The sequence below is a fragment of the Cryptotermes secundus genome, unplaced genomic scaffold (genome assembly GCF_002891405.2).
Source record: "Cryptotermes secundus unplaced genomic scaffold, Csec_1.0 scaffold1025, whole genome shotgun sequence".
NCBI classification, from domain to species: domain Eukaryota; kingdom Metazoa; phylum Arthropoda; class Insecta; order Blattodea; family Kalotermitidae; genus Cryptotermes; species Cryptotermes secundus.
Window position 1 is genome coordinate 235140 of NW_019730118.1, and position 25703 is coordinate 260842.

A 25703-nucleotide genomic window follows, 5' to 3' on the forward strand; every position below is an offset into this window, starting at 1 on the left:
AAAGTCAGTAACATGACGCAAATTTTGGTTAATGTTGCTTTCTTCCTTAATTTGTTTAGTGCTGCCTGAGAAGACCGACATCTTTAGCTTCTTCTAAAGTAAATGCCAGAAGTAGTTTGCATTTTTACTCAAAGCTGAATATCTTACATATAAGATATCAGATTAACCTACATGAAAACTTTTTGCTTTAGAATCAGTGTCCTGTATTAGTTCCGGATTATATTACTTTATTATTCCTGTAAAATATATCAGGAAAAGAAGTGATGATTAGAAAATGCTTATGCTTTCAAACAGATGCATAGATTTATGATATAACGACTTTAACAGGCATTTCTTTCTAGCTAAAATGAGATTATATGCCTTCCCCATCCACAAGTTCGATGTTATGTTGGCACCAGATTGATTACTGGGCTTAACAGAAAGTTATTCATGTTTGAAAGAATTCTTCAGTCGACATAAAATCCATTATGAATATTACCTACATATATTTAATTCCATCCCGTTAAAGATAATAATATGGCGGCAACCCATATACCTGAAGTAAGAAAAGTATTATCACTCTCAAATGTATGATCCTGAATTTATTGTTATTTGTACCTTATTGAAATACTTTATGAGTGAAAGGCTACAATGTGTCGATGTGATCATGAAATATTCAGTGTTGCCATCAAAGTAATAATTATTTTTAAAAAAACTAGAAGTTTTATGTAAATTCCACCAAATTAAAATGTTTCATAATAGAGCTAAGAAGCATTATGCCGTACTTACTCTGGGCTGTGTTGAAGTCTGCGAAATTCCAAATCATTTCTCCAATAAAGAAACTTTCGTTGCGAAGTTGATCAAATGCCTCGAAATGTTTGGACAATAATTTCACTTGGTATTCTTCTGACCATATATATTCTGGCGACTGAAATATATAAATAATAGCACATAGTTTCTTAAATTCCTTTTTAAATATACTTTAACACCTAAAGCATCGTTTCAAACACAATAATATATGTATCACAACAAAATGTTGTTACTGACTTTATTTGCCTAAGAGTTTTGGCAAGATGGCGTGGTTGCGCGTTTAGTTGACTGCCATTTTACGGCAACGACTTCCTCCACTCGTGGTGTTTAAACCTAAATAATGTATTTAATATACGAGGGGGTACCCAAAAGAAACCGAACTTTTTTTTTAAACTTATTTATTCAAATTTTAAGCACAAACCTTCAGTCCCCTTCAAAGTACTCTCCACTTACACTAATACACTTGTCTAGTCTTTTATTCTATTTTTCAAAACATTGTCTAAATTCATCTTTTGAGATGCTTGACACCGCCTCCGTCGTTTTTTCCTTTCATGTCTCTTTTCATTCGAGGAAACAAAAAAAGTCGTACGGGGCAAGGTCGGGTGAGTATGGAGGGCGAGGAACAGGGGTCATACCATTTTTGGTCAAGAATTGTCGTACAGATAGGGCTGTGTGAGCAGGGGCATTGTCATGATGGAAAAACCAGTCACCCGACTGCAACAAATCTGGCCGCTGAGCTCCAAGTCACTCCCGACAGCTCCACAATTTCTTCAATGGTCCGTCGCCGATCTTCCTTGATGATTTCACGAATTTTTTTCAACATTTTCATGTGTTCGGGCCGTGGAAGGACGACCAGAACGAGGTTTGTCATCAATTGACATTTCACCATTTTTGAAACGGGAAAACCACTCAAACACTTGAGTTTTCCCCATAGCATCGTCCTTGTACGCCGTTTTTAACACTTCAAGAGTTTCTGTTCCACTTTTCCCAAGCAAAAAGCAGCATTTCACCGCCGCACGCTGTTCACGAAAATCGGCCATTGCAAAAACGACGATCACACAAAACAGTTGTCACTATAAACTCTGCCGAAACTAGTCCTTACCTTCTGAAGCAACGGTAGTCGGCTTATCGACTCAGGAATGTTAGCTCTATGCGCACATAGCGGTAAAACGCCGTACTACAAAAGCTCTGCCCACAAAAAAATTAGTTCGGTTTCTTTTGTGTACCCCATCGTATATTGTGACATGTAGACCCATTGCCAAATAACAAATGTGCAAATAGGCGACAGAACAACAGCCGTTGTTAGGAAACAGTTCTGTGGACACGGTTTTTTCCCGGTAACGAGAGAACAAGCAATAGTGGAAGAGACATTTTCTGTGCGGTCGGTGCCTGGCTATGTGACGAAGACCAGCTAGCTGCCATTAACGAGATGGTCTTGAGACGGAAGTTATAAGAGTAAGGGGTGTGGTGAGTTTGGCCGCCAAGGTGCGAGGACGTGGGCCCTGGAGCAGAGGAACGCACATTGTTGAGTCAGTTGAGAGTTGCAATTGTGAGAAGGAAAAAGCTAGTAGCTAAGGCCGGGGACAATTCGGGAACTCAGGGGAAGGGGAACGTCTGGCGTTGGAAGCAGCTACCAAGCAACGGCTAGTGAAGACTGAGAAGAATTTATGTGTGCTGTAGTTACGGCGATCTTTTGAGTGTGTAACTCAGTGAAACTGTTGTAGTTTTTCGAGTGTAAGAGTCCAATAAATCCGATTACTAATCCAAATTCCGTCTATAGTTAGTCATGTGATAATGTGTATATATCATTCTTTCCTTTAGTGAGAGTCAGAGTTGCTTTGCGACTGGCGGTTTAACGCCAATCAGTTCGTCTTGGCGTCAAGCCCCTTGAGACTCATGACACAGTAGTTTTATTTTCCAACTGAACACTTGCGGTTATAGCCCTTATGTAACATCCTCCCTAACGAGAGGATGGGTCTTACGTTTACAACTGTTGCTGGTCCTCGTCAGTGCAGTCATTCTCAAGTTCGAGTACCGCGGAACTCATTATCACATTTTACTGTATCAGATTTGCGACTACCACAACCTTGACGGCTATGTCCTCGTATTTATATATCCCCCAGGGACATAGTGGCCCAGTTATACCCTAGGCACTGGGTTCCCTTTTCATCGCCTCCTACGACTCACAGGGCTACGGTGGAAGTATTCAACCCTACATCCACACTGGTTTTATTGCCTATATTCAATAAATTTCTTGTTTTACACTGCGAACCGAAAAGAGAAGACCCAAACATGAAATTAATTTCGTGTGTACAGTTCTAAAAATATTTGGCATCTGTACTGCTGAAGCAATGCAGAAGTCTTGGTTTATTGTTCCGATGAAGTACAAACCCTCGTCATAACTTTTGTACTGTATATTTTAATTTCTTCTGATCTTTAATTGTAAATGCTATATTGGAAAACATGTCCCTATTTTTGTATGTATATTTTAATTTATTCTGATTCGTATGCTTAGATATTGTGACGAATACTATAAATCATCATTATTTTCTTTAGCACAGAAACATTTCAGAGATATCATGCTTACATTAAATTTATGCACACTCAAACATTTCCCTGTGAATGAATTTCAGAATTCTTTATGAAGATCGGTAATATGGTATGTTTATTTCTTGAGAAGCCATGTTTTTCGTTACAGGTTTGGTCCACCTTTTCTTTACTCAAAACATGTGCGTGGAGGCTGATGTGTATAGTATTTTACGAGAATGTATGACAACAAGTTATGAAATGTGTTCCCATTGCCAAAGACTGAGAACTATATAATAATTTCACATTTTTACTAAGGAAGCAAATATAGTGACCAAACATGAATTAAAAATGATTATTTGAGTGTTATTTCTTCTTTAAAAATTATGTCAGCTATATTATTAAAAAGAAAATCATATCCTGGTTGAAGAACTCTTTATCTTTTCTGATAACAATTTTATTGTTGGTTATTTAACTGCCCTGTCAATAACGAGACGATATATGATAGACATGTTAATGAATTTGGAGCAGTTGGTGGAACTGGAATTGGTAGGAGGAACAGACGTACTCGGAGAGTACATGTTCCCATGTCAATTTATCCATCACAAATACAACATGACCTGATCTGGAATAGAAACCAGGACGCCATGATGTGAAGCTGACACAGAGAACACCCCGCACTCAGTAACAATGAATAATGGATTAATGGTATTTAGGGAAAACCTTTGTTTTTTTTTGTAAGAAAGAAACTAATCCCGCGAATAAACTATGAGGTCGAGATGCCATGTTATTTGACGTTAAAGCGGTGCACATAGCAGTCAATCACATATGATGACTCCACACTGTACCTGTACTTCAAGAGACCGTGCATATACTTACCAAATGCAGCCCAGCCATCGTATCTCCTCCATACTCTGTCATTAACACCGGCTTATTGTATTTCTTATGCCAGTTCAGAGCCTCTTCTTTGACGTTCTGTATTATTGTGTCGGTTCTCCCACTGTTGACATACCAAGCGTTGTATCGGTTGAAACCGATCACATCCATGAACTCGCCCTGGAATAATCAAGTATCAGCTGATGATAACAATCAGCCACAAGCACTAGATTCATTTTTGCCCTTTGAAATTCGATCAGCTTTGCTCCCTTTATCTCTTCCTCAGTCTCCCAAATACAGGGGACTCCCTTCAGTTTCTGTCCCCATCAGTTTTCAGGCATTCTCAAAGTGCGAACCGATTAGGCCACCTTTAAAAGCTAAGTTGCTTTGCGGATGCTATGCGCGTTAATTTTCTTTCTTTCTTCATCATTTCATATCCGTTCAAGGGGGCACGCGTAGCGTAGTTGGTTGAGAGGCTATGCTACAAGCCGGAAGGTCGCGGGTTCAAGTCCCGATGAGGTCATTGGATTTTTTTCAATTGACCTAATCCTTCCAGCCGCACTATGGCCCTGGGGTCCACTCAGCCTCTAACAGAAGTGAGTGCCAGGAATTAATTAAATAATTTTCCTGGGGAGTAAAGCGCGGCCGGCGCGTAAGGCTAACAACCTTACTGCCATCTTTGAGCCGATTGTCTAGAGAATGTGGGACCCTCAACGTCTCACAACCCTATGGGCTTTACAGCCTGGTACAGGGATAGCTTTACTTTTTTTTTTACATATCCGTTCAAAATGTTACGTCTAAATTAAATGGCAGTAAGTGCAATTTTAATTTCACTTCATAAATCTTACAAAGAAAGGTGCGATATTCTAAAATTCTGAGGACATATTCTCCGAATATGTTTAATTTCTATGATAAGTTGACTTTGTCGCGTCCATGGTGACTTTGTGTTCTTAATTATTTTTAATTCTAGCATCTAGATTACAAGCCAATGTGCAACATTCGAGAAACACTACCCAATTAACAGACTTCATATGTCCATAACCCTGAACGATTACTTTGTACAAATACAGTATTTCTATATTTATATTAATCGCCAACCTAACATAGCTAAGCGTGTGTAATGTTTTGTTGGGAAATGAACGTACATACTGCGAATTCTTCCTAATCATATCTTATATTTTAGTATGTCAACACGTTAAAAATGCTAAATGCTGAAATCATTAAGATCGACGTTCAGGTATTTATCTCTATAATGTTCATACTGTTCTGTGTCGTACATAGGATATAGCAGGGGCAAATATCTCAATTTCTGTTCAATTTTAATTTTAACTTTTACGGTCTAAACATCAAGTTTTAATTGTAAATTCAAATTGTGTATATAAAACTCACAAGAACACAGTATGGGTCCATATTAAACTAAGATGCAATTCAAGAACTAATTTTAATATTTTTATACTCTTGATGTTGGCCCAACATGAAGGTCGAAACATTAAGCGTCAACAGACAATAAACAAATGTTAATACAGTAGTAATTTTTTTTTATATTTCTGTGTAGACTGCCCCATTATATGGGTTATATATCCTACATGTTCAGGCATTTATCTGGATATATATCAGTCATCACGGAAAATATTTCGATAAATAAGTGGTCGAATGTAAGCCCTTGTTCAGGTTGCGGATGGAGCACCTGACGCCTAGACATGAAGGGTAAAATCGATTAGGCCAATATTGAGTATGCAACCGCGGACGTCTGCTGAGGGGAGCTCTTCCAGTTTTGGGGTTGGATGGAGGGCTAACAGCCCCTCGCCGTTAAAGAAGTCTTGTACAGGGCCGCGGATTTGGACCGACTGTTTGAGACTACCTAGCGGGCTCCTGTAAACACAGTAACGAACCTTCTGATTCAGCAAAAGGAGGGGAATTCGCTTGACTGCCTGAGCGAACGTTGCGTCTCAAGACTTGTGATTCATGGGCTTAGTGATGTGTGTATCTCACGTAACTTGAGTCGTTTTGAGAAACATGATAAAACTTCACACAGCTTACTCGATATAAGAGAATTCCTCCCCGCTCTTAACTGTTTCAGTGTTTCAATTGTAATCACAACAGATTTCAATGAGAAAATATTGCCTTTCTGACCTGAATTTATCTTCAATTTGCAAGGACTCCTCTGCACTTGACTGCTAAAGCTAGTTGTGCCTTTTAAAATAGAAATATGCATATAGATTACCATGGAGACTTTTCAACAATAAGATTTCAGAAAGAACTTAGCATGGAACAAGTAGTACCAACCGCTAGGTCCAAGTTGCACGGTTTGTTGAGGGCCATTGTAATGGGCCGAGAAATGTCCAGAGCTTTCATGTGATCAGCAATGTCACTGAAAGAAAATAAATCACTTCAGTTCCTGAATATCTACATATTAAAACACATAGAGAAAAATATAAGACAAAAACCTGTGTTACTGGGGATTACCTGGAAATTCTCCCGCTCGAGCGTGTTGTCTAACGGGTCGCACTCTACCTTTGTAGTCTGGAGAACCAGGATTCAAATTCCTTCCCGGAGGCCAACTGTCCTAATTGGGGTTTTTCAAGATTTTCTCAGTCCGTCCAGGAGAACTCCGTGATACTACCTCAAATTAGGCTTCAAACCATCCTAAAATTCGACGCTCCTTCAGTAAACCATAACTCCTCCGTGGCCTTTAGTCCACAAATGAACTATACCGACCGAGCTACCGCCGCTTGTCGGCGAAGTTAGTGCCAACTTCTGCGGATAGATGGTGTCGCGTGGTCAGCGCAACGGATTCCCATGGCCGTTAATCTCGGTTTTCTAGACCGGAAGTAAACCATAAATACGTGTGTAGAATTTGAGGTTCTCACAGCGGTGATTATGAATCGGCTTATTTGCTGGGGTATAACGCCATGCAGTCCTTTTAAATTTAACCTACGTTTCGGAGCAACATATCGGCCAGGTTCTGCTTGCTACCTGTTCCATGCTGGTTTCTTGTTTGGCCTCTTCTTCGATCCTGAAAGTGGAGGCGATATGTTCGTCCGAAATTCTGGTTGACTGTTAACAGGCTGCACAGCCTTTTGTCTCGGAAGTTAGTGCTCATCATAAAGTACATAAATTAAACCGAGGGTGATGGTCGTAAATGAATTTGACCCAACCATACGCAGTCACAGTAAGGTTTAAAACACAATATATTTCACACAAATTAGTTAACTAATTAACATTATTAGCTGAAGAGCACAAATTATAATGCCCCTTACGTAATCTCTCCAGTGCGTCTAAAAATAATACTACGAGTATATATGATTCTAAAATTTGTTGGCAACTGCGTAGTTCCTTCGTCGGGACAAATTCTTTGAACATTAACCTTTTTTTTTTACACATTTCTTATACACAATCGGCAGGAGCCGGGGTAGCGCAGTCGGTATAGCGACTGGCTACGGGCTGGACGGCTGAGGGGTCGGAGTTCGAGTACGGGAAGGGTCAAGTATCTTCTCTATTCAACGTCGTCCAGACCGGTTCTGGGGTCCACCGAACCTCCTATCCAATGGATACCAGGGGCTCTTACCCAGGGGGGTAAAGCGGCAGGGGCGTGAATCTGACCACTAACCTGCAGCGAGTGAAGAGGTTAAGAAAATATGGGTCTATACATCCCTCCCCCATACGCGTTCATGACGTAATGTTTAATTAGTTAAGCACAGGGACAACTTTACCTTTATATCCAACCTTCAGAGTATGTAATAAATGTATATGTTCAATAAATACTGGGCCGTGAATGACATCCCCGGTGTGTCACTCATATGCTTTTCTTTTTGTTCATGCCTTAGACTCCGCGGCCAGTGTGATCGGCTCACCACTGTGATGTGCCCTTCAGTAACAGTGTCAATAAAAGTGTTAGCGCAGAAAGGAACTTAATGTCATGAACTTTAAATATCTCAGCATTAATATTTACTGGTTTTACTAGAAGAGGTTTAGCGATGTATTTCGGGAGACAGACCGCAAGCCACTTTAGTTAATTACTGAGTTAGCCATTTAGATAATATTTACCGGAAGTAGCCATAAGCCTCTGGTGACGCCGTCAAGGCCTCGTTGGCGACAGACCACATGACAACACTCGGACGGTTCTTGTCTCTGCGATGCAGTCTTGTTAACGCTGTCTTATGGGCTTCCAGCAGTTCGTCTTTGAAGCCATAACTTCTGTTAAAAAGAAATTAAGGAAACATAATACATTGTGTACATATGAGGCAATGTTATTTCGTCATCAATTTGTATGTTTAATATCCGATATCCTTGAATATATTTTGATTAAATTTTGTATAGGAGGATCTAATGTAAATTTGTCACATGATTTTAATTCTGATCTACGTAAGTCTGGCATGCCTGATATAAAATACAGATCTCTTTCAATTCTAGACACTTTTTTTTTTTTTTCAAATACGATTATGTATTACTTGGTAAAATAGATCCACATCTTGACATCGGCACTAGTTGCAGGTGAGCGGGCAGCTTCACGCCCTGGTAAACAGCCCGTTGCTGGGTAATGCGTATAGAAACACGCGACAAGAATGAAAAGTGTTTTCTATGTGGTCCTTGCCGAGACTGTTTGCTAGGCAACTGCATGATAACAGGCCTCTACAATAGCGGGGCTGTGTTTTCTGTGTTGCGTGGTGCGTGTCGGAAATTTATAAAAGACAACGAAGGTCGTTTGGAGTCAAACCCGTGTGGAGGCGAGTCGTAGGAGGCGACGAAAAGGGAAGACTCAAATCTGAAACAGTAAAATATGGTCGCGAGTCCCAAAGGACTAAGTAGCGTTGTTGGTTGAGAGGCTATGCTACAAGCCGGAAGTTCGCGGGATTCAAGTCCCGATAAGGTCATTGGATATTTTTCAGTTGACCTAACACTTCCAGCCGCACTAGGCCCTGGGGTTCACTCAGCCTCTAACAGAAATGAGTACCAGGATTTAATTAAATAATTTTCCTGGGGAGTAAAGCGCGGCCGGCGCATAAGGCTGACAACCTCACCGCCATCTTTGAGCCAACTGTCTAGATAATGTGGGACCCTCAGCGTCTCACAACCCTATGCGCCTTCACGGCCTGGTACAGGGATAGCTTTACTTTACTTTTTTACTTTACGTATGAATTCCACGCATAATATTTTGCGCCTCTTTTCCTCAGTTTTTCCATTCAAATGACAAGATAATGGATTGAAATAGGCCAAAGCCTCCTTCCAAGTCCTTCTCTGCTCACCGATCATCATGATCTTAATCTTTCATTCACCGTCGTACAAACTGGAGTTGAAACTGCCGTTAAATGGTCCAAATATAAAAAAGAATTGTAAAAATTAAGGTTACCCAATGTCCACACCAGGACACTCGTTTATTATCATGATTCCCTCTCTGTCTGCGAAGTCCATGATCTCCTCTGAGTAAGGATAATGCGAAGTTCTGTAGGCATTAGCTCCGATCCACTTTATCAAATTGTAGTCACGGGTAATCAGCGGATAATCGTGGCCCTTGCCTCTGATCTGTAATTATGAAATTAATATTAGCTTGTTTTAAGAAACCAGTTAACTCTGTAGAGTCTCTGTCCTGATCTACATGAATTGAGGCCGAACACTCATATTCTATTTGCATAGGATCCATTTTAATATTATCCTTCCATCTACTCGTAGGTCTCCCAAACGATTTCATCCTCTAAGATTTGCGGGAAGAAATTTTGTAGCTATTTGCAATTACCTCCCAATTCCTGCTACATGTCTCATCAGTGTCTCATCCATTTTGATGTAACCCCATAATGTAATTAAGAGACGAATGCAGTCCCCTCCCTCTCTTTTAAGTCCAAATATTAGTCTGATTCCTATTAATATAAAGGTCACCTGGCTGAGGATAGGGTTCGGTGTGTGACCTTGTGAATATGGTAATAAATTTTCGGGTTCCAAAAAATTCGGGAAACTTCTTCACCGGTTGAGCGATTAAGAGCTTTTCAGGAAGGATTTTGTTCCTTGAAATAGCTTAGTTTTACTAAATAACAATAATTAGTTTGAAGAATGAAGTCTTCTGGGATGTAGCGCCGTGTAGATCTAGTGTGAACTGACGTTTCGGAGGTACGTATCGCGTGTTCAGGGTAGAGAGAAACCAGCGCGAGAAGTGGCTAGCAGTCTGCTAGTCACTTCTTCAAAGTCACAGCTGTGAAGACCTCAAATTTTAACAAGAATTAGTTTAATAAAATATTTGTCTTTATGTTTTTTACAGACCAAATAATTTCATATGATAGGATGTTAGGTTGGAGCACGCGGTAGCGTAGTGTGTTGAGGGGCTATGCTATAAGCCGGAAGGTCGCGGGTTCAAGTCCCGATGAGGTCATTGGCTTTTTTTTTTAATTGACCTAATCCTACCAGCCGCACTAGGCCCTGGGGTTTACTCAGCCTCTAACAGAAATGAGTACCAGGAATTAATTAAATAATTTTCCTGAGGAGTAAAGCGCGGCCGGCGCGTAAGGCTGACAACCTTACCGCCATCTTTGAGCTGATTGTCTAGATAATGTGGGACCCTCAACGTCTCACAACCCGATGGGCCTTCAAGGCCTGGTACAGAGTTAGCTTTACTTTTTTACTTTACTTTAGGATGTTAGGTTATCGCAGCGGTGGTTATGAAGAGTTCTATCTTCTAGGACATAAAGCCATGGAGTCCGTTGAAATCTAACCGACGTTTTGGAGGTTTCTTGCTTGGCTTATTCTTCGAAGCTGAAGTTGGAGTTGGCATAATCCTCCGAAATGCCGGTTGACTTTCAAAGGACTAGAGACATTATGCCACAGAAGTTAGAACTGTTCGATTTAATGCTTGTTTTCTGGCGAGCACTGTTCCTCAACGAAGATAAAAAAATTAAATGAGTAATACTAATTTCTAAAGGGTTCTGATTTGTAATACTCAGAATTACTGGGTTTTCGGACTTTGTCCGTCGTCCGGTATTCTAGAAACTAGAGATCACAACGTTTCGGAAACTGGATCTATTTCCGTCCTCAGGTGAGGGGGAACACCTACTCTGTTGGGTCCCTTAGAAAGAGCTAACATCAATCACTGGACAACCCCTGTCAGATCCACTACAGCTATTTAATTACCTGAGATAAGGCTAATTCGGAGGGAGATAACAAGAAAACATACAATAAAAATTGTGATAAGGCACACACATTCGTGGAACTAGGATACAGAGGGATGTATAGATGTATGCTACAAATCTAGCTTCTAGAACACATATGAATTAAACTGTTATCCTGACATTGCCTCACCGCAGAATCCTCGTGTCGGCCGAAACCTCTTATGTAGATCGCTTTGCCGTTCATAGTGACACTGGTGTTGGTCCACCCCAGCTTCCTTATTCCCACCGGCAGGCGGTACACGTCTTCGGGCACTGCACTCTCTGTGGATGTTCGAACCTGGAAGAAGATTTGAGGATTTCCGACAGCCATTAACATACGAGGATCTGACGCTGCAGAAATGTTTCGATATATCGACAGCAGGTAAAGTAAGGACTAAAACTGCAAAAATATGTCTTCACACGTATGTGGACAGCAGGGAATTTGCAGCATCACAAGGAGCATGAAGATATATGATGCAGAATTCTCATGAAAAGCCAGTAGTCACTCAGCCAGTCAACAAATTCCACTTCTGAATGTTTATTACCGAGTTCACTCAAGTTAGACATTAAACACAATCACGAGACAGTTCAATCCGGTTCATAACCTCACACCATACGTCTCCAAGATCCACTTTTAGTCTACTTTCCTTATTTTGAAAAAATATAAGTAGGCTTATGAGGTCAACTTGCTATCTGTGTCTCTTCATGAAACTTGGTATGACTATCATGACACCTGAGCCCATCTGAACGGCTTGCTTCATAAATCCCTCCCATCAGTCAGTGTTTGTATGTGTATCTCCCTTGTAGTTGTTATGTAACGGCTCAGTAGACACGTTTCCGCGCCAATGAACACATGAAATAATAGAAGAAATGTTGGAAGCGTCGTTTTCTATGCGGTCCGTTTCATATCAAAGTACAGTCTGTGAGTCTGTCTGTATATTGCTACTTTTTATGTAAGTACCACCGTAGCAATGGTCTGAAGACTCCCACATCCGCCAGACAGTAAAATATGGTCGTGAGTCCCGTGGTACTCGGAACCAATAATCACTGTACTGGCGAGGCCCAGCAGCTATTTTCTGAACTGGACTTCACTGTGTATCCCCCTATTATTGTTAGGCAACGGTTTAAAACATGTTCGGACGGCAGCGAAATATTGTTGGAGGCGTCGTTTGCTATGCGGTCCGTGTCGCATCAAAGGAACGTAGGCAATAAGTTTTTCCCAGAACTTCTTGTAATACTTTCATGCCACGTATGTCTAGGAACTCCAGTTGATCCCATTTACGATTTAGGATTTACAAACAGAATTATGTATTCATTTCTCCTCTCTCCATGCGTGCTGCATGCTCCCGTCCTCATATCCGTGTTTAATATCCGTACCAGTAAAGTGTCTCCTGTCACCATAAGTCCATGTTCTTGTCAGATCCAGTTTCACTGGACATAGCTACTATTTCAGGCACAATTTTACGTAGACCACAGCGATACGCGGTGGAAGGAGATCGTACCTTACACAGAATTAGGTGCGAGAAGGCCTACAGAAACGACTCTTGTCTTTGAGGATGGCATTTTTAATGTTCGTCAATGGTTATGCTGTATATCTTCAAGGTTCCAATGCTTGAAAATTAATTAATTCCTGTAAAAAGTAAATTTGTCACTGTGCTTAAATACTTAAGCACTATGCCATGAAGGGGAGTGGAGGTACAGCTCCAACATTCTTCGACCTCGGAACTAGATGGAGTGAGTGGTCAGCTTCACGCCCCGGCTACTTTAACCCCCGGGGAAACAGTTCCCAGTACACATTGGATAAGAGGATGAGTAGGACCCACATTTGCTCTCGGCTCTGTTAAGAAGAGAGAATTCTTGCCTCTACGGAGAATCGAACCCCGGCCTTCCAGCACGCATGGCGTCGCTATACCAACTGGAATGATGTCCTGATGCAGAATAAGAAAAGGAAATTACATGAATAGAGTATGCCTTACGTAAGTAGGATACTGCAACCAGTGTCAACGCACGCCCATGTTAGGTGGGTCCCTCGTCACCTCGGCATGGCGGATCCTCAGGTTGCGGATGGAGGAGACGCCCTCCAGTTTTGGAGGGAAGCTGTGAATATATTGAATAAGCAGTCGCGAAGAGCCGACAAGGGGTGGCCCTCCAGCTTGGGGGTTGGGCGTGGGGCTAACAACTCCTCGCCGTAAAAAATCATTATGTTACGACTGGACTGATTCCTTGGAAGAAGAAGTCACAGGAAGTTGGAGAAAACTGCATAATGAGGAGCTTCATAACTTGTACTCTTCTTCATGTATAATTAGAATGATCAAGTCAAGGAGAATGCGCTGGGCAGGTCATGTAGCACGAATGGGGGAGACGAGGAATGCGTATAGGATATTGGTGGGAAAGCCAGAAGGAAAGAGACCACAGGGAAGACCAAGGCGTAGGTGGGTGGACAATATTAGAATGGATCTAAGAGAGATAGGATGGGATGCTATGGATTGGATAGATCTGGCTCAGGATAGGGACCAGTGGAGGGCTCTTGTGAACACGGTGATGAACCTTCGGGTTCTATAAAATGCTGGGAAACTCTTGAGTAGCTGTAGAATTGGCGGCTCCTCCAGAAGGGCTCAGCTCCATGAGTAAGTAAGTAAGTAAGTGTCAACGCACGCACCAATTGGTGGCATAGATGTGGAGCTACGTAGATCACGTGGGAGCATTCCGCCTGAGTCCGGACTGGCCGATAAACTGTCTTATAGCTGACGGCAACGATAGTCATTACAAACATAAAGTATGGGAAAGAGGTTCTTGTATATGGCGTGAGAAAATATGATAATATTGTGACATGACGGCTGAAAGCCCAAATGGTGGAGCCGGAGCAGACGTCCATTGCTGGACAATGGCTCGGTAATCATGTTTACGCGGCAATGAATATTCACAAAGACTAGTTTTCGTTACAACGAATAGCAGCGAACGAGTCTTTGCCAGGTCACTAAACAAAGTCATTCCCGTCACAACAGAGGAATTGTTCGACATGGTGACTCATATCCCCGCCGCGTGGCAGTCATAAAAGGCAGTGCATTCGTGAATTCGAGGAGTAGAGATCAGTCCGAGATTGGTGAGAGATTCGTCAGACAGACGCCTTTCGGAAGGAGTTCAATGTATAAACTGTAATAATCAGCTGTAATTGTAAAGAAGTGCCAATAAATCGAGTCATCACATGCAGAACGCATTATTATTAGTCACACCAACCCCTAATACGTGACAATATGTTGCAACAGCATACAAAAGTCGGATTATAAAATTAATCAGCGCGTACAGAATGGAAGTTTGTTTCTGTTACCTCTAGTGTATACAGGTATGCAGGTTCGGGATTCATTAGATAGGGCCACCACAGTCTAGCCTGAGGAACTTGCAGGTTCCCCTGATCTCCCACGACGTTTCGGATGACATAGTTACCATCCCGATCTAGAAGACTCACGGAAACAGTTGCACGTGTCTTGGTATCTCCGCCAACACGGACAACATACTCAATTACCCCTGCAAACAGGAGTAGTAAGTGCGCATACTTATTAACTGGAGCTTCCATCTGCCGGGAGTAATGGAGAACAAATGTCTGGGTCGGTATCTCTCTCCCAAACTGAACAAATTGGCACAGTGGCAATATTCTGCTCATGTAGCTAAATGGTAACCACATGGTCCAAACCCGATTTGCTCTAGATACAAATACTATTGTTAAGATAATAAATAGCACCTAAATAAAATTGTGTAGTGACATAATTTGATTTTGTGAACGAAACGTTTTGCCAGACGACAGAGGCTACATTGCACTGGTACAGGCGACTTACCTGTGTCATCATTTACATCTGTATTCACTGATATGTCATCGATATAGATGCTGGGAGTCGTGTACAGCACTACAGGTCTGTGGATACCGGCGTAGTTGAAAAAGTCGAATTTGTAATACTGGACAAACCTGGCACCGGCATCGCTGCAACGGCAAATCATGAGAAATATGTAATATTATCATCAATAAAAATGACGAACAACAATCATCTAAACGGTGATGATACTGCTACCACTACTACTGCTGATGATGATGATGATTCGAAATTGTAAAGTCCCTTAGTGGGGGGTGGAGTCCAACTGGGTCCACTCGGCACTGCGGCCATTGATTGGCCTATTGTACCAGCCCCAGATGATAGGTGAGGGTGATTGTGGAGCAATTGGTGGAATGAAGATGGGCAGGGGAAGCCGAAGTACTCGCAGAAAACCCGCCCCAGCGCCACTTTGTCCACCACAAATCCCACTTGACCAGACCCGGGATAGAACCCGGGACGCCGCGGTGGGAAGTCAGCGACTAACCGCTTGAGCTGCGGCACGGCCCTGCTGATGATGATACTGCTAATAATAATAAAATAAAAATAATAAACATATGTATAAGATTGGCCTGTTGAGGAAACACATGGCCATCACGGCAATCATGTAGAGTGAATACAGGAAGAATAACAAGCTTTAGGGGCTTCCATCTATAAACAAAAAAATGCTTCTCAGCAAAAGATATGAGAAAGTTTGGGCCGGTGTTTCGGCACAGATACATAGGGCGATACATTTAACAAATATTTGTTTCTGTTTCTCTCTCTAGGTTAAATTGAAATTAATTTTTGCTCATCTTCTGTTCATAACGCGACTATTTCATTTGTAGCAGTAACCTAAACGCACTATCGAATAATATAAATGAAATTGGTTTAAAATTCCTGATATTTTCATCAAAGTGTTTGGAAATTTTGTCTTATTGCGACGAAGTATTGAGAAAGTTGATATGTTTGTAACGGAGAAGAGGGGCAAATTCCTATCTCCTGGGGCGGCATTTGGACTGGCGTCGGTCCTGCAGAAAATGAGTCACATCTGCAAGCAGCCGGAAATCCCATGGGATCAAATATAGAACTATCAAAATACTTCCATAGAAACAAATTCAGTCAACGAGTATATTCAAAATGTCGCCATTTTTCTTTTATAACTAACGTGAACATAGGTACTGTTACTAATGAAATGTCTGAGCCAGTTGATGAGACAATGTTTCATAGTATATAGGCTTTCGGATAATCTGAGTATCGTCTTAGCAGGCAGCTGAGTCTAGAAAATGTTGTACGAACATTTAGAGTATCCTGAAATTTCTGATCACCTCCAGACGTCTCAAGGAGTAAAGAACAGCTGAGAATTGAAACCAGCATATCGCGTCAAATGTCGAACAAACGTTACTAATCTAAGCGCTGTCTTCGTCGAGTTCCAGAAGACATTTGGCAGAGTACCGCAGTCGTGGTTTTATATTAATAATAATAATAATAATAATGAGGTAAGATGAAGCTATCCCTGTAACAGGCCATGAAGGCCCATTGGGTTGTCAGGCGCCGAGGCTCCCAGATGGCGGTAAGGTTGTCAGCCTTACGCACCGGCCACCCTTTGCCCCCGGAAAGATTCCTGGTACTTATTTCTGTTAGAGGCTGAATAAACCTCAGGGCCATAGTGCGGCTGGAATAATTAAGTAAATTAAAAAATCCACCTCATCGGCATTCGAACACGCGACCTTCGAGACTGTAGCATAGCGCCTCAACCAACTGCGCTACCGCGTGCCCCACAACAATAATAATAATAATAATAATAATAATAATAATAATAATAGTTGTTGTTGTTGTTGGCCATTGGCTTTTGAACTCAGCATTTAAAGAAATAAAATAATATTACATAATTTTTCCTGTGCAGTGAAATGTATGGAATCCAGCAAAATGTTGAAACAAATGGCATCCCAAGTACAGACCGAAGCTGTGATGGTGTCTGGCTGACACGCTCTAATGGCATGACTGAGGGAAAAGGTAAGCTGGAGGTAGAGCTCCATGTATTCTGATATAAATATGCCGCAGCGGCACTTTTCCCGCCACAAATTACATGTGGACACTTTTAATCGATATACTGTCCTGGTATTCTACTGGATAAGGAAATCCGTAAAACCACGAGCAGCTTTGGTCAGGACATTCGCTTATTCCACAGAGATTCGAACCGGGTATCTACAGCGTCACTTCAGTTGGACTATCAACCATATTCCAGACAAGAATGAAAATTCCATCTGGAGAATCGACCGATATGTATGGGGTGCTTAACCACGGATTAATGGTTGCAAACTTACGTCTGAAGTTGTTGCACTTCTCCCTGGGGCACGGTGATGTCCGTTAAGGTGTTGTTGACCGCCACGGAGATGAGGTTCTTCTGTCCGTACTGAAGAACAGACGTGACATCAGCCTGAAAAGGGACATGCCCTCCGGCGTGACTCGCCACCAGTTCGCCATTCACAAACTGCAGAGACAAACAAACCTTTGAATTCGGAATTATAAATGAATCTCTGACAGATGAAATGAACTTTAAAGAGAAAGACATAAATAAAATGTGTGTGATGACATTCCAGTTGGTCCTAAATCGTACAAGATCATCGCAAGTGGACACAACAGACGTACCACATCAGCAGCGTAGTGGACGCCGGCAAAGCGCAGCCAAATCTTCGTGTCGGATGAGTTCCATTTCCGTGGTATGTAGAAGGTTCTGTCATACCACGCGACCCCCACGTGGTCCCTGACCACCTTGTCTTGAGTGATGTCGTTGTAGCTCGCAGGGACGGGCATAGCGATCGTCCGTCCCGTCTGAAACCAGCAACAGCTAAGTTCAAGTACCTGCGCCCTCAGCATAATAATTGGTGACTCTGACCACATACTTGTGTCCCTGTATTGGAGCCAGCACTGTGCTCGGCAGCAAGAAAAATATCCTCGGTTGGCCAGACATAAACAAACAAAACAAACTCCGTGGTTTTAGTCCGCAAGCGAACTATACCGACAGAGTGACCGCAGCTTGTCGGCGAGGTGAGTGCCAAATTTAGCGAATAGAGGGTATCGCGTGGTCAGTGCAACGAATCCCCGCGGCCGTTAATTTCGGTTTTCTAGACCGGAGCCGCTATTTCCTTGAAATAGCTCCTCAGTTATCCTCACGAGGCTGAGTGGACCCCGTTCCAGACACACTACTTCTCAGAAAATCTGGTAGCGGCAGGAATCGAACCCAGAACTCTAGATCTGTAGCCAGGAACTCTGACTACTAAACCACAGAGGCGGTCCAGACATATATTAACTCAAAAGCAATACAAAGCACAGCCTTATTCTGACTAATTGAACAAACTTCACGAAACTGGCTCCACCATTAGAAACTTGTCAAGAAATTCCGCACCTTCTGCAAGTTACCGTGTTCACAAGATCCTGCTATTGGACCCTGTTCTGAAGCAATTACAACCAATCCGTATACTGACACCCTACTTCTGTAAGATCTATTCAAATATTACCCCCCCCCCCCCAACTATGAAATCCACAATTATCTTACCCGTTGAGGGTTTCCGACTACGCTTTCTTAACGCATATTTCAAAAGCGTAATTACAACTCTCTTTTTACAAATATTACATAATGTCTAAGTCTGCTTGATTCGTCGTACCTTATTTCCCCGAACTTTCATCGTAGTAAGAAACAAATAAAGGAAGAAGAAGAGATACAATTAAGGGAAGAAGTAAAGATCAACAAATAGAAAGACAATATAAATGAAATAAAATAAAGACGAACAGGAAGAAACAGGTAGGAAAAAAGACTACGAAGATGCAAGGGGAGAAGCTCCACACGTGCGTATACGGGGACCTACGTGCTATTTCATGTGCACATAGAAATAAAGAAGAGAAGGGGAAAAGAGAAACAACAGAGAACTCACCTTCCTTAGCTCCTGTTTGTACCAGCCTTCCCGGTGTCCAACACTTGACTCAGACTCGTTGGCAAGGCGGAACGCCCAGATGCCGTCCAGGGAATGAATAATTCGAGATTCTGATTCTGTAGGATAGAGTATACCGTCTGCTGCCACAAGAGAAGTCATCAGCATCGTGACGAGGGGCGCTGACAGCCACTGCACGCACCCCATGCTGATTACGTACAGCAGGAATCACTACAGAGAGAAGCTAAGACACAGGTCGAGCAGTTGCTTCGAGAGGACAGGCTGTGTGGTGTTCACGGATTTCGCTCTCCTGTGATACTCGGCAATCAGTATCGTGACGGGGGCGTTCCCACCTCATGACTCAAGATACGGGGGTTCAAACCCGGCGGAGGTCGTGGAATTTTTAAGGGCGGAAAAATTCAGGGAACAAGTCCTCCGGGAGGGACTTGAAGCCGTGGGTCCCGTGTCGTAGATTTACGGCACGTAAAAGAACCTCATGTCTCTAGGAGACCTCTGAGCAAAATTAAGCAAAGTTTCCCGCCCAAGTAGTTTCCAGTGCCTCCGGTAGATGGGGGAACTATCGGGTACCGAGGGCCGACCTCGTTGGCTGAACGGGGCTGCTAGCAACCACCAGTACCGGTAGGGTATGTCGACTGGTAGAATATCAAAGGGGGACCTACAATAGACTATTAGTCGCGGTGCATGGGGAAACCCACCCCCTCCAATAATAATAATAATAATAATAATAATAATCGTGACGGGGGGCGCAGATAGCCACTGTTCGCACCCCATGCTGATTACCTACGGCAAGAATCACGACAGGGAGAAAATCAAAGACACAGGTCGAGCAGTTGCTGCGTGAGGACAGGCTGTGTGGTGTTCACGGATTTCGTTAACTTGTAACACTCGGCATAGCAATTTGTAAAATGATTCGATACAGGCTTCAAGACCTGTCTCAATGCTCGAGAGTGGCAGTAGCAGAGAACATGTGTGCTTCCCAATTCACATAGCTTAGACTCTGTAAATATGGCAGTCAGCTACGATCAAAACGGTTTTTAATATTTCTCACGTTGTTGCGGCTGCACACACCTTGGGTTTGGCACGTGACTAGGATGGAAGAAACAATGAACTGATGGATTATAATGGAGACCCTGTTGGAAAAAATGAATTTGGAAAAGAGAGAAGGAAATAAAGGGTGAAATTAAGAATCAGAGGCTGATGGAACTGATTCGGAACAGTGTTAAATGGCGGGCTTTGGTACTAACGGTGGTGAAATTCCGGGTTTTTTCCAGCGAGATGTTAGTTAATTTGTTAGTTATAAACGATACCTCAGACATTGAACATTTTCAAATGTAACTAAAATATAATGAGTTAAGCGTTGGCACAAACCTTTCAGAATCAGTAGGAAATACCACCTCTCGTATTTAGTGGTCCGGATGGTTGCAGTTTGGAATCTGCTGTAAGAAATGAAGTTCCTTTCTTGGATACCTGTTGCAAGTCTAGGCTGTTCAGAATTTGCTGATGTCTGTAGCCAAACTGAAGAATAACATCTACATAGCTGAGAGGCACTTCCTGATAACTAAGTCAGTGTAAACAGATGAATCACCCATGAATCAACAAACCTTCTTTCATTTCTTATTGATAAGAGAGAAGCTGAATATATTCCCGCTGTTTACTGATCCGTAAATTCAAAGAGAACATTCTTCCTGATCCTGCAAGTGTAGTCTAGAATACGTTCCCTGGTTCTGGCACGTACATCCACAGTGCATGGTCTTTCTGGAAAATAATATTACTTTCTTTCGCCTCGTCAAAATTTCTCCTTTTTCATAGAACCCGAAAATATTTTACTTTGTGAACTAACGCCATCTTTATTCAAGTTCAACTAAATCCAGTCCGTAACCTCACATCCTACTTTCATGAGATCCATTATACCCAAAACAAACAACAAACTCCGTGGCTAGAGTCCGCAAGCGTACTATCCTCTGTGGTTTAGTGGTCAGAGTTCCTGGCTACAGACCCAGAGGTCTGAGTTCGATTCCCGGCGCTACCAGATTTTCTGAGAAGTAGTAAGTCTGGAACGGGTTCCACTGACTCGTGAGGATAACCGAGGAGCTATTTCAAGGAAATAGCGGCTCGGCTCCAGTCTAGAAAACCGAGATTAACGGCCATGGGGATCCACTGCGCTGACGACGTGACACCCTCAATCCACAAAAGTTGGCAAGAACTTCGCCGACAAGCGGCGGTCGCTTGGTCAGTCTATTACACCCACGTCTCATAACCATCCAGCCGTCTCATTGTTTCACACGTTCTCGTAACACGTTCTTGTTTATTTGTGTGATTATTTTTCACGCGAGCGAGGAACCAGCGTGGGCAGGTGTCGTCATTCGCTGATTTTTCTTCCACCCTGAAGATGGAGGCGATACGTTCCTCCGAAACGTCGGTTAATATATCTACAAGGTGCCACATCCCAGAGGACGGCTTTCTTCAAAAAGATATATCTTTGTATTGTTGCTTAATTATATTTCCTAGCGAAATATTACTTTCAATTCAGACATTGTTATTTATTTTTTCGTTGAAAGTCATAATTCCGTAGCAGAAGAAGTCTGGAAACACAAGTGTGGGTAAGCCCAATCTGTCGAGACTCAGTAACGAGAAATAAAGGGATTTCGGATGAAAAAATAAAAATTGTACTGGATTTTCAGTGGCGGCGATATTGAAAATATTTTGGTAGTAACAGTAATATTACAGGTTAGTCGGAAAACTTACGGTGGTGCTAATACGCAGGTCTCTAATGGCAGACAGGAGAGATGTTCCATTTTTTATATTTGTGATGATAAGGCACAGAGGCTCAACAGTTTTCCACTGCCAAGAGTTATTGCGCTGTATAACATGACACTTCACTGGGGTCAGTTACGTTGCGTTGGTCGATATGCGGGCTCCTGAAATGACGTCAGTCTCTCAAAATTGGAAGTTTCATAACTGTCACGGTATTTCCATGTGGCCGGTGCCGTTTATGGCAGCACAGTTTACTAAGAATGTGTACTTGTCTAGTGGTGCCCTCTTCTGGATTTATTCAGAACTACTGGAAACTCGCTGGCTCGGTCGGTATCATCTGAAACTGGGATATTTAAACTTCTTAATCATACGTGTGATGCAACGTTCCCACGGCGGTAATTATGAAGAATACTATTCAATTGCATGTGATGCTATGCAATATAGTAGGAGCGTAACAAAATTATAGCACATCCGAAAATGTAGTACTCTTTCTATTAATTATAAGGTTTATAGCAGTGTAGAGGTCTCTGACGTTAAGGGAGGAACACAGACTGAGGGTGTTTGAGAACAGGGTGTTGAGAATATTTGAACCAAAGAGAGATGAAGTGACAGGAAGTTGGAGACTGCATAATGTGGAGCTTCATAACTTGTACTCTTCTCCAAGTATAATCAGAATAATCAAGTCAAGGAGGATGAGGTGGGCCGGGCATGTAGCACGAATGAGGAAGAAGAGAAATGCATATGGGATATTGGTGGGAAAGATAGACGGAATGAGACCACTAGAAAGATCAAGGCGTAGGTGGGTGGACAATATTAAATGGACTTTACAGAGATAAGATGGGATGGTATGGATTGGATTGATCTAGCTGAAGATGGGGACCAGTGGAAGGCTCTTGTGAACACGGTAATGAACCTTCGGGTTCCATAAAATGCTGGGAAATTCTTGAGTAGCTGCACAATTGGAGCCTTTTCAAGATGGGCTCAGCTCCAGGAGTGAGTGAGCAGTGTAGAGAGATTATATAATGGAGACACAAAAAATATTATAAATAATAAGCATGTGGGTATTTGAAAGATGGAGATCGTGACCTATTTGGAGATATTATGTCCGCCTTTGTCTGAATAGAAGAACGTTTAGAAAACATCCGGGATAAAGAAATATGTGCCCACTTCCCTAATAAGGATACTGTACGACTTGAAACAACTGGACAACTTATTCCTTAGAATAACAAATGGAACGGAACAATAAACGTGCTGAAAAGTTCTCTCTTCTGTGATTCAACGCCGCGTGGTCCGGTGAAATTGAACCGATGAATCTGAGGATCATTTCGCCACTTTTTTTCAGGGCTCGCTGTCTGCTTCATATTAATTTCTTGTTTTGGCTTACTCTTCTACCCTGCAGATGATAGCGATATGCTCCTGCGAGCTGTCAGTTGACTTTTACAGGACTATACGACCTGACACCAGAGCAGATAGAACGCTACATAGTCACCGAAGTAAAAGCCTCAAATCCATCTCTGCAAATATATTCTGTAGTTCTGAGCAATAGGAAAGGAAGGATATTCTAATGTTCGGAGCAGAAGCGACCCTGAGATAGGTGAATCCAATCTCCCGCCACCCCTCACTTTGCTTGAGATCCGTTTCAGTATCTTCCGATACATAGCACCCAGGCCTTCCAATTTTTTTCCCCCTTCAGTATTTCCTACCAAAATTTTGTAAGTATTTTTTATTTCTCCCTATGTTTTACCTGTCCCGTCCACCATCCTAATAATGTATGGTGGAGAGCACAAATTATTCAGCTACTGCCTCTGACCTGCCCTCGCTTTCTCGCTTTCAATTGCAGGTATTCTAATCAATTCCCTCTTCTCATATATCTCTGTGTTCTCCTCTTAGTGTAAGAGACAAAGGCTCACACTCATACAAACCTACAGACAAAATTAGACGGTTGTACTGGGGATTTCGACTTTGTCCGTCGTCCTGTATTGTAAAATAAGTAAAAAATACAGCGTTTCGGAAACAGGATCTGTTTCCTTCCTCTGGTAAGGGGAGACAACACCTCTATTGGGTCCTTCAGAAAATGCTAACGTCAATTCGCTGACCCAGTGATTGAGGGACCCAAAGTCATGGACTCCTCCCCCTCACTTGAAGACAGAAACAGATCCAGTTTCAGAGGAAGCTGTGTTCTTTATTTGTTTTTTTAGAATATCGGACAGTGGACAAATTGCAAAAACCAAGTAATTCCGAGTGTTATGTGTCATCGTCAGAACCCATTAGAACCTACTATATTTTAATATTTACGTTTTTAGACATCGAGCGAGAAGACGAATTATTCTGAACTAAATGCAAATATTCCCGGAATTTAATTTGCTCCTTCTTCGTGGGTGTATGTTTGACCTGTTGGTCTCGCTCCCAAATATTTCAACTTCACATCTTGGAAACATCTAGTAACTACACCTATGTTACGATTTTGTTCTGAATTTTTGGATTCTGATGACGAGACGTCAACATACGCTTGGCTTTTTTCTGCATTTATTTGTACACCAACCCCCCTTACTTCTGTCGAATAGATCCCTTGTGTCTTTATGGAATGTGTTTTGCCTCAGCCAATTAACATCATCAGCATAGGCAGGGAGCTGATATGTCCCATTCAGTTTCAGTTCATCCTGGTTTTCTTGGACCTTCCTAATGGCGTATTCTATAAGTTAAGTTCAAGTTAAAAAGTAATGGCGATAAAGCATCTCCTTCTTTCGGACCCTTCTGAATAGGAAACGTACCAGAAAATTTTTCAACTATACGATCTTAATTATAGATATCATTTAAACGCATTTGAATTAGCCTACCTTCTTCATGAGTGTACCAAACTCAATGAGAATATCATATCGTACTCCCCTTCTGGTTAAGTCGTAGGCCTTGTTGAAGTCTAAAGCAGAAAATGGACGGTCCCATTCTTCGTCCAGTGTCTTCTAAATAGACACAACAATGCATTTTCTCCAAACTTTTCATTGCTATAAATTTAATTAATTTCGCCTCCTGCTAGGTTCAATTATACTGTACTTTGTTCATTGGCTGATGAATCATACCTATTAACTTTCCAACAGCAGCATCAGCCTTCAAAGTACTAGGCTCGTGTCTGACTGAGTCAACCTAACGACATCAAATCCTGATTCATTTATATTCAAGGGTAGAGTACTGCCACTGGGCAGCTGCCGCCTTCACGACATAGACACCCATCGCATTTACTTATTACTTACAGTGGTCAAGTAGATTGTAAATTGACGTAAAAACAAAAATAAAAAAAAATTATATTCAAAAGCTGACAGAAATACTTCTTGGACCTCTTAAATATGTTGTCGGAATCCTCAAGGAAACCTTCAGTTCCAAAACTTTATCGACTTAAGTCTGGGCTGGTAGCCCTCAATTTATTCATTTATGCTTCAATACAAATTCCTAGTCCTCTTGTTCTTACTGTCTGTTTCAAACTCATCAATTCCATCTTTCAAATATTCAGTTGTTTTTTTGTTTGTTTGTTTTTTGTTTTCCCCTGAAATGACTCACGTTTTACACTGTTTTACTTATCTCCAATTCCTTGGCTTAGATGCTGCAATAATTTTAGTTTAACGTGCTTTCTTTGGTGCTCTGCTTCCGAGCATTTTTCGCCAGTTCGTGGTTCAGGCTGACTGAACTCGTATTTACGCAGACTTTTCTTTTCCGAAATTTTTATATGCTCTGTAATTCTTTCTGAAGCCTACTACTAATTCCCACGTCATAAATCGGTACCTCGAAAGCTGACGCTGTATTTTAGCTTCTACATAATTGTCATTCTTTAAATCTAA

The 25703-nt window shown here is 42.0% G+C and overlaps 1 protein-coding gene across 6 annotated transcripts in view; it reads right to left on the reverse strand.

Moving 5' to 3' along the window:
- The window catches only part of LOC111866292 (beta-glucuronidase), a 35915-nt gene that overhangs the window by 962 nt on the left and 9250 nt on the right, over positions 1–25703 (reverse strand). The window contains exons 2-13 of one of the 6 annotated variants that reach the window (XM_033752184.1): positions 21865–22216; positions 19102–19329; positions 17819–18001; positions 17494–17660; positions 15158–15300; positions 14653–14849; positions 11476–11622; positions 9542–9714; positions 8239–8388; positions 6478–6562; positions 4195–4371; positions 769–907 (exon numbers count right to left, since the gene is read on the reverse strand). In XM_033752184.1, the coding sequence (XP_033608075.1) occupies positions 769–907; positions 4195–4371; positions 6478–6562; positions 8239–8388; positions 9542–9714; positions 11476–11622; positions 14653–14849; positions 15158–15300; positions 17494–17660; positions 17819–18001; positions 19102–19305 (1765 nt within the window). In that variant the 5' untranslated portion in view covers positions 19306–19329; positions 21865–22216. Of the gene's footprint in view, positions 1–768; positions 908–4194; positions 4372–6477; positions 6563–8238; positions 8389–9541; positions 9715–11475; positions 11623–14652; positions 14850–15157; positions 15301–17493; positions 17661–17818; positions 18002–19101; positions 19343–20487; positions 20670–21864; positions 22217–25703 lie in introns of those variants that run through there. The other 5 variants (XM_023855104.2, XM_023855107.2, XM_023855103.2 and 2 more) reach the window with 5 other exon arrangements.